The sequence below is a fragment of the Procambarus clarkii genome, chromosome 30, assembly GCF_040958095.1.
Source record: "Procambarus clarkii isolate CNS0578487 chromosome 30, FALCON_Pclarkii_2.0, whole genome shotgun sequence".
NCBI lineage: Eukaryota > Metazoa > Arthropoda > Malacostraca > Decapoda > Cambaridae > Procambarus > Procambarus clarkii.
Window position 1 is genome coordinate 39150725 of NC_091179.1, and position 12674 is coordinate 39163398.

The 12674-nt window shown below is 40.6% G+C and overlaps 1 protein-coding gene across 1 annotated transcript; it reads right to left on the bottom strand.

The window, feature by feature from the left end:
- Positions 1 to 6890: 6890 nt before the first annotated feature.
- On the bottom strand, positions 6891 to 10554 carry LOC138369873 (elongin-C-like). The gene is made up of 2 exons (XM_069333621.1): positions 10358 to 10554; positions 6891 to 7032 (listed from the first exon to the last, which is right to left on the bottom strand). Exons 1-2 carry the CDS (start codon positions 10552 to 10554, stop codon positions 6891 to 6893), a joined length of 339 nt encoding a protein of 112 aa, XP_069189722.1.
- Between the last annotated feature and the right edge of the window lie 2120 nt (positions 10555 to 12674).

Here is a 12674-nt window from a genome sequence, read left to right on the forward strand (position 1 = left end):
CGGCAATGAGAGCAGAAGTGAAGTATCTGCTAGATAACGACTTGGCAGAGGTGAGCGACAGTGACTGGAGTTCGCCATGCCTCCTCGTGAAGAAGAGTGACGGCACGTACCGGTTCTGCACCGATTATAGGAAAGTGAATGCAGTCACGGTCGCTGACTCGTTTCCAATACCGCGCATTGACGATTGCATAGATCGGATTGGGAGTGCACGGTATGTCTCGAAGATAGACCTGTTGAAGGGATACTACCAGATTCCCCTGTCCGAGTAGGCCAAGAGGATCTCAGCGTTCGTTACACCCGATGGCTTGTACCAATATAAAGTGGTGCTGTTCGGAATGAAGAATAGTGGTAGTTGTTTTCAAAGAGTAATGAATCAGGTATTACAAGGCGCAACTGGATATGCAGTGTACATCGATGATATTGTGGTGTTCGCTGATTCCTGGAAGGATCACGTGGATCGACTTTTGGATTTGTTCGATCGGTTGGGGAAGGCCAACATGACGATCAACTTGGCAAAAAGCGAGTTCGGGAGAGCCCGCCTGGAGTACCTTGGATATATAGTAGGGCAAGGCGAGGTTGCTCCGGTAAGAACAAAGGTGGAGGCCATTGACAACTTCCCGGTGCCCAGGAGTAAGAAAGAATTGTTGAGATACCTCGGTATGATTGGGTATTACCGGAAGTTCTGTGAAAATTTCTCCACCATAGCCGCTCCTATGACGAGTTTGCTATCAAAGAGCAAGAAGTGGGAGTGGAATGGAACAGCACAAGAAGCGTTTGTAAAGACCAAAAGACTGTTGACTGAGGCACCTGTACTAGTGTCGCCAGATTTTGAAGCGCCGTTTACGTTATTTGTAGATGCCAGTGATATAGGGGCTGGAGCTGTACTGACGCAGCAGAATGATGGAATTTACCGCCCCATGTCCTTCTTCTCGAAGAAGTTCGTTAAGCACCAGAGGTCGTACAGTACAGTCGAGAAAGAGACTTTGGCCCTGGTGATGGCATTGAAACATTTTGAAGTGTATGTGAGTGGGGGAGGACACCCAGTGATGGTGTATGCAGACCATAATCCCCTAGTTTTCCTGAAGAAAATGAAGCATGCAAACCAGAGATTAACCAGATGGTTTTTATCGCTCCAAGAGTATGACCTGGTGATAACGCACATAAGAGGGCGAGACAATGTAGTGGCTGATGCGTTATCTCGAGCCTAGCCACTAGAATAATTCTCAAAAACAAAGGGGAGGGAGTGTTATGATCCCAGGTAGCCGAAAAACGAGCCTCCCTTTGAGAATTATTCTATCAAGCCTGACCTAACCAGAAGGTCTAAGATATATAGAGGTGATAACACATATGTAAAATAGCTGGTTGGAGATGATGAACAATTTAAGATTAGGGGCAGGGTAGAAGAAAACGGATAAATGACTGGTTAAGAGATGTGGACATTTTGCTGGAAGCGTGAGGCTCGCTTCTAGAGGGGCTTTGACCTCACTTGAGGCCAGACATCGCAGGGGGAAAGCCGCGCTCCGTTGAGCTCCCATCAGAAGGGAACCCCTAGTGATATATCTCGAAGAGAAGGGAAGTGTGCAGACGTACCAGCTGTGGAATCGAGCTGGGGACGTGTGGTCTCAAGTCCCGGGCGATGAGAAGTGTTTATTAAACCGCCCAGAGGAATATCGTGGGCCGTGAAGCGCCCTTCGTCAGAGGGAGGAGCGCCCTCGACCAGACAATCTGTGGTAAGCACGATATACGCCAGTTCATAGTGATTGCTTGTAGTTGGTCGTGTGCCCAGCGACAGTAGCAATGTTTATTGATAAGTTAGACATGTTTTAATAAGGCAGAAAGCCTGAAATAAGAGAGTGGAGAGTGAGGAACACGGAGCGACGTCCGTCCCCTCTGAGCGCTGGCAGGCAACTGAGGGAGCCCGGCTCCTGACGGCGAAGGGCCCTCCCAGCGTGAGTGAGGACCGCCACCGGGCGAGGTGGAGTATGGACCCGCCCAAAACGGGGGAGTCCACTCTCACTGTATGTAGAGGACAGATAGAGGTTCGAGGCAAACATATTGTGTGATTTTTTTTGTTTATGTGTTAAAGGGGAAACATTTTTATTGGAGTGTCGATGGGTTGCAGGTTTGTCTTTGGGGAAGAAGTTGTTGAGAACTTCGAAGCCAGCCCAGATGAAGTAACTGATGAGACTCCAAGGTAGTGGAGCAGAGGACCTCGAGCTGTGAGGAAAAGCAGTGAAGAGTGTCACGTGCTTCTGTAGAGGTGGTGAAGCACCATAGTTGCTCGAGGAAACTTCATGGTGTAGCAGCCAAGAGAGCTGTGGAGGAACCTAGCAGAAGAGTGAAGCACCGTAGTTGCTCAAGGAGAACCTCATGATAGCAGCCTGGAGGAGCTGCAGAGGATCCTGGTAGTTAAGCCCAGAAGAACCTGAAGATCAGGGTAGTGAACTTCCAGAGGTGGAAGGGAAGTTCTGGTAGATTAATTGTAGGGAGTTGATAGTGTTTGGTTGTCATTAGCGTGCAAGACGCAGTGAGAGGTGAGTGATTGTTGGCATTCTTATGTCAAGGAGTGTTTTATACTGAAGATTAGAGTTACAGTCGTAGGCTGGATTACCTACAGATGTATGCGTTCTAGGACTGATAGAGTGATCGATTGATCATTGTTGTGTATCAATGAACATTTATACTGATATATGTTATTGCATTCAAATGCTGATTTTCTTTGTACACATTTATAGATACATATATATATTCTCTTGCTGATGGTGCAACAGTGTATGTAGACTTGATCAACTTGAGGAGGTTGATAGTATCAGGTGGTGAACCAGGAGATAGGATACCACTTGATAAGCTGATGATAGAGTTCTGATGATGTTGGAGTGCAACCTGATTGTAATAGTATAGAGTATAGGATTCATTATTACTGTATGTGTGTATGTATTGTGTAGGTGCTTTGTCCAGTAAATGTATCCCAATTTGCTGGTGTTTGCCCTTGTCCTAGTGAGGCTTCCCAGGAGGTAGTAAAGAAGGAGAGAGAGAGAGAAAGAACCAAGAACCACTGCTGTGGACAGGGTAGAAGGTAATACTAATAAGTCAACAGGGGATTGAGGAGATCATATCACCTAAGGAGAGAGTGGGGAGTCACAGCGGCTCGAGTGGGTGTGTGCACGTGACAACGAGGCTAAGTGTTGGAGCCGCATCCCTTAAATGTGTGACGTTGAGCCCCTCTCCAAGAACCAGAAACGCCAAGGGTGATCTCATAGTGAGGTATAAGCACTCTACCGAGTTGTGGGTTGGGTTGTTCGTAAAGTAGGAACACGACGACAACACCACCAACCCACAGAACTATAATACAACTAAAGTTGCAACTGAAACCCAGTTTTAGGTTATTTATTAATAGGTTGATGCAAATGTATGACTGTGGCGAAATCGATTACACTATACTTTGGAATTGGGACACCACCATATATCAGGTATTTAACGATTGTGAGGAAGAATACTCTGATTTTTTTTGTTATACTAATAATTTGGTGAATCATATCGACAGAGTGATTAAGCGTTAATCATTAACGCCTAATGCATTAAGACAGACAGCATTAAGCGGTTACTTGGTTGATACACAAAGTCACTCGCTTGCTAATTGAAGTAAGATTGTAAATCGAGACATATTTTTCGAGGAAATTGTGATCGTAATTCGTAAAATTCGTAAGTAGGGACTGTCTTGATAAATTATACAGAACGTAACTTTTGTCGTATATTCTTAGGTTAATTTTTTTCTACCGACTTCTTTATAAGATATGCATATCAGTAGAAATTCTTGCCAGGTCCCCCTTTCCTGGGTAAATTAGCATTTCAGATCATATTTTTGTTCATTATTTGTTAGACACATAATGTTGTTATATCCCGATGATATCAAATTCAAATCTTTTGTACGTTTTTGTACATCAGACTGGCAATTATCTGACTATATTTTAAAGTACTATACTGATAGGCTAGATATTACATTAGAACCAGATATAGATTGTCCACCATTGTTTGAACCAAAGCATAGTCTTATGTATAATATAAATATAATACCTGTAACTCTTTATTCCTTAAAAATATGGATGGGATCTACCGAAAAAGGATATCCACTGGCATCACAATTACAATTTATACTGCGAGTTAGAATTATTGGTATTGAAATGGAAACGGATTATTGTATGTCTATCGAACTTATTTCTAACATCGATGAAAGATACATAACATTCTGTGAATTTAATTATCTCAAATGGATTCTAAAAATAAATAGAAATGGATATAGATCCTATGCAAAGGACTCTCTCATATTTCTAAACATGGTACAAGCTTCTAATGAGGAAAAAGAAGCTTTAAAACAAATGATGCGAATCGACGGAATATTGTTTCCACCGTCATCGTCATGCAACAGAATTTTCAATTGGAAAAACGAAAAAGTGTTTTGGTTCATACAATGCTATTTCAATCGGCATTATTATTTTAGGTACATGATGTTTACAAATATACATTGGAAATCAACTGGAGAATTGGAAGTTTATAAACAATGGCTGATATGTTATGAAAAATGGCGTGATTACGGGCATCAAAAGAGAATTAAACATGAACCTTATTGTTTATATGAAAACCGAATTCGTCAAAATATAATTGATATAGAACCAAACATGAAATATTTTTATACTAAATTTCGGAATGATCATTATTACAAAATATGGCGTAAAAGTGACGAATACACATTTCATATTTTTAGCGATGGTGATGAACACTGTGATAACATATGCTGCATTGACCTCAAAAGCATTGACAGAGTTTATCATGTAATTAAATCGAAAGCATACTATGAACTAATTGCTCGTATGGGGGTGAAAGAATATGGATCATATTATTATTTTTTTTTTTTTTTTTTTTTTTTTTTTTTTTTTTTAGATATATACAAGAGTTGTTACATTCTTGTACAGCCACTAGTACGCGTAGCGTTTCGGGCAGGTCCCTGGAATACGATCCCCTGCCGCGAAGACTCGTTTTTTCATCCAAGTACACATTTTACTGTTGTGTTAAACAGAGGCTACAGTTAAGGAATTGCGCCCAGTAAATCCTCCCCGGCCAGGATACGAACCCATGACATAGCGCTCGCGGAACGCCAGGCGAGTGTCTTACCACTATACCACGGATTTAGAAATGATTATAAACTCTCACCATTACTCTGACTGGGATAAAAGCGAATGCATAATTTTTATAACAAGTAATCCCCAACTCTTTATGGATATAATTCAAACTAGGGACAAAGATAAAATTTGTAATTTTATCCAACGAGATGAAGGTTTATCTCTGATTGTCTACAATAACAAAACAAAGAGTAGTTTATTGGCCAGATGCACTCGGGTTATTGTAAATTCTTTTTTGGATACAAGTACAGGAATAGAAGACTGTTGGAATGTAGCCACTTTGCATAAAGAAATAGATTCCACCTTCCAAATCCCTCATTCAACTAAACAGCTGTTAATTAACAAAGGTTCAGAAAATCTAATAATTAGTAGATCCTGGAAGAGAGCTGTAGAAGATTTAAAGTACTTGGCAGTAAATAAGGTCGACTATGAGAAACTCAAGGATGAAATTCGCGAGAAACAACAAAGAATTGACGATTTGATAAATGAAAAAAACCTAGAGAGAACACAAGTCACAAAAGAGCAACTGAAGGCCGAGGGATGGAAAATTACAAATATCATATTATTATAACATTTATATGGTGACATGATAAATTGGAGCGATCCCACCGATATATTAAGTGATTCTTCTATTGATATGAATACTGGGTGTAGTGATTCATCATCTAGTTCTGAGAGTCAGGCAATTGCTTGGGGATATAACAAGCATCTTTAGTAGCTGGACCTACCGGACCTGCTTTGGAATTACAACCCGTTTCTGGGAACGAATTAAATTCATTAAATGGAGAATTTATGCGGACTGTCGTAATGTGGACGGGTGTAATGCAAGTGCTCCTGGATATTGCGAACTTGGCCTCACTGTAACGGTGCCAGTGCCTGTGAAAGACAATCTGGTAGTTTTCCTGTAGAATATGAATGTGAGGATGACCGACAAGAATACATATGTTGGAGATACGTGTTGTGGGGCATATAAGGCTTTTTTTTACCACTATTTCGAGGATAATTTTGAATATGTGAATAGTGAGTGCAATTATGTTATCAAAGGTTCGGTTCTATATAATATAATAAATCAAATTTAACAGGCTCCTTTAAGTCATTGTAACAATTTTAGTGGGGTATAAAGAATTAATGCCATAAAATTATTTTATTTGTGGCTCATGTGATCCTTATATACTGACTGATCTATCAAATTTTGGCTCAAACTGATATATAAATGTAATAATGTATTTAGAGTGTGGGTATCTATTTTTGGGCCGAAATGTGGTCGCTATTAATAATAATCTAAGCCGGTATTCCATTCACCTTATGAAAGTAATAGGGGTTTTCTCCAGAAACTTGTTCTAATTATATTTAATAAACATGCGCAAGTTATTTTCTTATAGGCCTTTTGTAAAGGACATGGTTAGGTTAAGGTTCATTATTTCAAACGAAAAATTGAAAATATATAAATTTGGGAAATTTTACTTATTAGATAGATCAGTAGATCGGGTTTGGCACATAGCCTTGAGTACTACTCAAGACGTCCTTTTGTAAAGGACATGGTAAGGTTAAGGATAATTATTTCATACAAAAATTGAAAATATATAAATTTGGGAAATTTTCCTTATTAGATAGATCAGGAGATTGGGCTTTGCATAGCCTTGAGTACTACTGCGTTCTGGTTATTAGGTACAAGACGTTTCCATTTTGGTGGAAACTTTTTTCTAAAAAAAATTAACAATCAAGGAAATCAGCAGCCATGAGAATATCTAGAGCAATTTCTGAATCAATTGGAAATTCTGGATTATTCATCTTACTATTATTAAATTGAGCATTGTAGGTGAAATACATACTCACTTTCTGAAGAACATGTGATCTGCAGATAAAATATAAAAACATAATTATTTATGGTATACACTTTATTATGCAAGGTTATACAGTTTCATATCTGATTTTATACAAAAAATTAACATTAAGAGGACACAAAAAAATGTTCGCTTCCTAGAGGCTGTAGATTCCCTCGAACTCCTCCGATGCCGGGCAGGAACCGAGGATGCAGCGAGCATTCCCCCTCTGGATCGCGACACTGAGGCGCTGAAAGAGAAAACTTGCTGCTCTAGGGTCTCTTGTGGTGTCAATGAGCTTGGAACCAAGATCCTTAAGAAACCTCCTTGCACTCTCTCTCCATGGGCCTAGGGTCTCAAACCCTATTGGAACGAAGTTGTACCAATGATCTAATTGCCTGTACTTGGCTGACTTGTCTCTTTCTCTGCGTGTCGCCGCGGCTCCTGCTGTGCCAGCAGAGAGGTTGATGTATGTGGTTGCCAGGGTGGATACACAAGTATAGTCCCATGCCAACTGTCTGCCTCCCTTCCACAGTCGCATTATGATTCCATCTGGTCGGCGGGCAAAGCTTACAGAGTCACGGTTCAGTAGGCTGCAGGGCTCTCTCTCCGCTGGACACTGAGCAGAGGCAAGGCTTCTTTTAATGATGTCATTGACTTTGTTGTGTCTAGTGTGCCAACCACCAGATTTTCCACAGTGCAGGCCATGCAATCCATATTTGTCAGCATCTGCCTCGCCGCAAATACACCTATGAACAGTGTGGATAGGGGCAGCAAGACGGAGAGCGACTGCAATACGGAGCTCCTGCAGATCAAGACGTGTGCCTGTCGCAGACATAGGGACTGCCAAAAGGAAGCCCCTGCATGGGGAGCCTGCACAGCTGTGAGGCGTGCACGATCACTGGGGGTTGTTGCTGCCTCCAGCAAAGCTGTGGCTTCTTTGTCTACAATGGGCCTGTCCCAGCTGGATTGTTTCTCAGCTTTCGGCATGGCGGGTCTGCCATGGCACCCCATTTCGTGTCGCATTCCGTGTAATGGGGATCCTGTATCCCCGCTACATCACTCAGGGTGTCAAGTAGAATTTCCTTAACCAGGTCATCTGATGCTGAGGAGGAAGACAGGAAGGCTGGGACAGCTATTTGAGTAGCAGTGCGGACACCTAAGCCACCGAGCCTAACAGGAAGAGTGGCTTGTTTCCACTGGCATTCGTTGAGGGAGAGGTTAACAACTTTTTCCAGCATGGTCTTCAGTAAGAGGTCATACTCTTCAAGCTTTCGGCTGTTGTAAGATGGGGCGCACCTCAGAAAGTAGGTTAGCCTCGGAAGGGATAGGCATTTGGTGAGGAGATAAAAAGCATCGTGGGCATCGATGTCACCTATTCTGTCTTCCATCCTCCTAAGGTCTGCGATTTTCTTGTCAAGGATCTCCTCAATGGCGTTAGACCCGAGAGGGGCTCCAAGGAGGGTGCTGTTCTCGCCCTTGATGACATGGGCTCCAGGCAAGGCAGACCTTATTCTAGCTTCGATGTCTGGGCTGGAAGAGACTACTTCACACTTGGAAGGGTTCAGGACAAGACCCAGGCTTACTTCTTGCTCCATTATTTTCCTGATATCTGCCAAGAGGTGGTCTACGGTGCCAGCTATAGTGCCATCATCTAAAAACCAGATGTTGAACTCGCTGGACAAGCTTTCGGTGATTTCTTTTAAGACTAAGCAGAAAAGAAGGGGGAGCAAGAGGATCACCTTGCTGAACACCTTCACATGATCTGATTTCATGTTCACCAAAGAGCAGTTTTGACTCACCACTGTAGCACGATAGTATGAACAGGTAGAGGGGCAGGAAATGGCGATGTACGGCACACAGTACTGCATCTCTTCTGACCATGTTGAAGGCATTCTTAAAGTCCAGTTTGAGCAGGGCCTTTTCATCAGAAATGTTGGTGATGTATGCTCGTGCTGCATGGGCAGCCGCTTCACAGCCTTGGGGGATTCCAAATCCTAGCTGGATTGGTTTCAGCAATTCAGCCGCTTGCTGGCTGACTACCCTCGTAGCAGCCTTGGCAATCAGGCGTCAGAGAGTGTTGCCAACAGCGATTGGCCTGATTCCTTCATCCTTCTTTTTGAGAGCACAGAGGGAGGCACCAAAAAAGAGAGGCCTGATGACCTCAGGTATCTCACCAGCCAGGCACATGTTGACGAACCTTGCGAGTTCCATAAGAAGATCTTGTGCAGCATCACCAACCGCAGGATTTAACATTTGCTTGATGTGTTGAAGTTTTAACCCTGTAAAGCCGCCTGCTGACCCAGGTGGAAAAGAAAGGGTTGCTTTGTAGACCTCAGATTCACCAACGATTAATGGGTCTGAAATGGTGTCGGCTGATGGCGGAACGATGTTGTCGCCTTGAGGGGCTCCGGGTGGGTGCTTGCTTTGCAGGGCCTGTGCTGTGGTTGAGTTTCGAGGAGCAATTTTCTAGTCACTGTTGAGGACTCTAATAGCACTTGCGGTATTTCCCTCTTCAATTTTCTTGGTGATTTGTGCTCTGATTTTGTACGTTTCCGGTACGTTGTTGTTACCATTTCTGCGGTGGATGTGTTTTGCTCGGAGAGGCAGGTGAACTAGGTTGTCCCCCCTTGGGTATTCATTTATCGCCCTCAGGACCGAGGAAGCAAGTGATCTGTCCCTCCGGTGACGGTGAGGCATACATTGCCAAACAAAAGGACATTATGCCATGCTTGAATGTTTTCCGGGGCATCATTGACCCTTTTTAGAAGATTACAGAGCTTGGCTGCTGCATTTGGGTGGGCTGCTTTTGGGATGTGTGGTAATGTTCTAGCAGACGTCGCTATAATCGCTTGGGTGAGGTTTTCAGATGAGATTAGGTTAATGGGAGTCTCTTCTCTAACTGTCAATGGCAGCTGGTCATTGCTTCCCTTTGGAAGCTGGTGGGAACCACTGCATCTTACCTCGTTGACGGTGTGAAAGCGGATAACACCACCATTGGAGTTTATGGCGGTGTTTTTGTTGCATACTCGGCAAAAACATCTTTTAGGAGCAGTTTTAATTATTAATAATAGTAGTAATAATTATTAATATAATTAATTAATAATAATTAACAATAAATTATTAATTAATATATTAATAATTAATAATAATAATAATTAATAATAACCTCTTTTAGGAGCAGTTTTAATTATTAATAATAGTAGTAATAAATATTAATCTAATTAATTAATAATAATTAATTAATTAATAATTATTAATAATAGCAGTAATAATTATTTATTATATAATAATAATAAAAATAATATTTTCTCCAAAATTAACTTCATTTGTACAGTTTATAACCTTATTACTTACTCAATTGCCCCAAAGGTGATTTCATTTTTTTCATATTCAATAAACTGGCTAGAACCTGACAGCATAGCTTGAATTATCTTAGAGGCGAAGGCATGTTCCTTTTTAATGATGAATTCATGACCATCAGATGATATTAACTTGATGTACATGGAATCAGGACCTTCACATCCTCCACACACAGGTTCTCCGGCATCCATCATCTTATTTATGAAAGATATAAGAGGCATTCTCTACTACTTCTGCTACTCACAACTAACAATTCTATATTGCCTCCATTCACAACTATTTTTTATAAGTCGAATCTTGACATCATAGAACCCATAGTGTGATATAATATAATAATTAAGAAAAACTTTCTTATTACCCATTAATATAATAATTACTTTATGTTCAAAATCTGAAAAAGCACAGAAAAGTCACTTTTCGTGGGAAATTAAAACTTTGTTATTTTTCATTTTGTATCAACGTCTTCGCCAAAGAATTTCCCCCAGAAATATATAATTTTAGTATCAATCAATTGATTAATAAAAACCATGTAAGAGGCAATTAGTTAATCTAAATATATCCTAACCATGATTAATTAAATGCTTTCTGCTATACCTAGTGTGGGATATATCAATATTCACCCATTAAGACATTTGACCATTCCTCAGAAAGCGACTCACAACGGTCGACTAACAACCAAGTTCCTAATAATTACTGCTAGGTGAACAGAGGCAACGGGTGTAAGGAGACGCACCTAGCTGTCTCGCCCTGCCCAAAAAGACAATGCCCATATTATTTATCGGAATAGAAGATATATATATATATATATATATATATATATATATATATATATATATATATATATATATATATATATATATATATATATATATATATATATATATATATATATATGTCGTACCTAGTAGCCAGAACGCACTTCTCAGCCTAAAATGCAAGGCCCAATTTGCCTAATAAGCCAAGTTTTCATGAATTAATGTTTTTTCGACTACCTAACCTACCTAACCTAACCTAACCTAACTTTTTCTGCTACCTAACCTAACCTAACCTATAAAGATAGGTTAGGTTAGGTTAGGTAGGGTTGGTTAGGTTCGGTCATATATCTTCGTTAATTTTAACTTTAATAAAACAAAATTGACCTCATACATAATGAAATGGGTAGCTTTATCATTTCATAAGAAAAAAATTAGAGAAAATATATTAATTCAGGAAAACTTGGCTTAATAGGCAAATCTGGCCTTGCATAGTAGGCTGAGAAGTGCGTTCTGGCTACTAGGTACGACATATATATATATATATGTATATATATATATATATATATATATATATATATATATATATATATATATATATATATATATATATATATATATATATATATATATAGTATATATATATATATACCAATTGTCCAAGACTGGACAATTATATCTACTTAACTAAAAGTTACAGTAGCACAGACTTAGCAGACATAATCAGCAATGGGAACTCCTTTTATATACCCCCATACCCACACACACACACCCACACACACACTGAACGCTACCAGGCAGGCCTGGTAGTCTTGTGGATAGCGCACAGGACTCCGTAATTCTGTGGCGCGGGTTCGATTTCTGCTCCAGGTTGAAACAAATGGGCAAAGTTTCTTTCACCCTGAATTCTCCAGTTACCTAGCAGTAAATAGGTACCTGGGAGTTAGTCAGCTGTTACGGGCAGTTTCCTGGTATGTGTGTGTGTGTGTGTGTGTGTGTGTGTGTGTGTGTGTGTGTGTGTGGTGTGAAAAAAAGTAGTTGGAAACAGTTGAGAGGCGGGTCAAAAGAACAAAGCTCAACTCTCGCAAACACAACTAGGTGAATACACTGTGGAACATCTGAAGTGAACTTTGTAACAAAGCATCAACATGGGTTCAGTGATGGGAAATCCTGCCTCACAGGATTAATTGAATTCTACGACCAGGCAACAAAATCAGGGCAAGAAAGAGAGTGGTGGAAGGCCTGCATATTTTTGGATTGTCAGAAAGGCACAGTAACCACACAAGAAGACTAGTGAAAAAGCTGGAGACGCAGGCTGTAGTGAAAGGGAAGATAGATACTCCATTGGATAAAGGAATACCTAAGCAACAGAAGACAACGAGTCACTGATGTCTCAGATTGGCGAGACGTTACGTTACAGTAGTCCTGCAGGGGTACATACAGCCTTGGACCTATACTGTTTTAAATTATCTCCCAGAAGGTATAGACAGTTTCTCTCAATGTTTGTTAATGGTGCACTAATTAACTTGGAACACATTTTTCTATGAAAACTTACATAA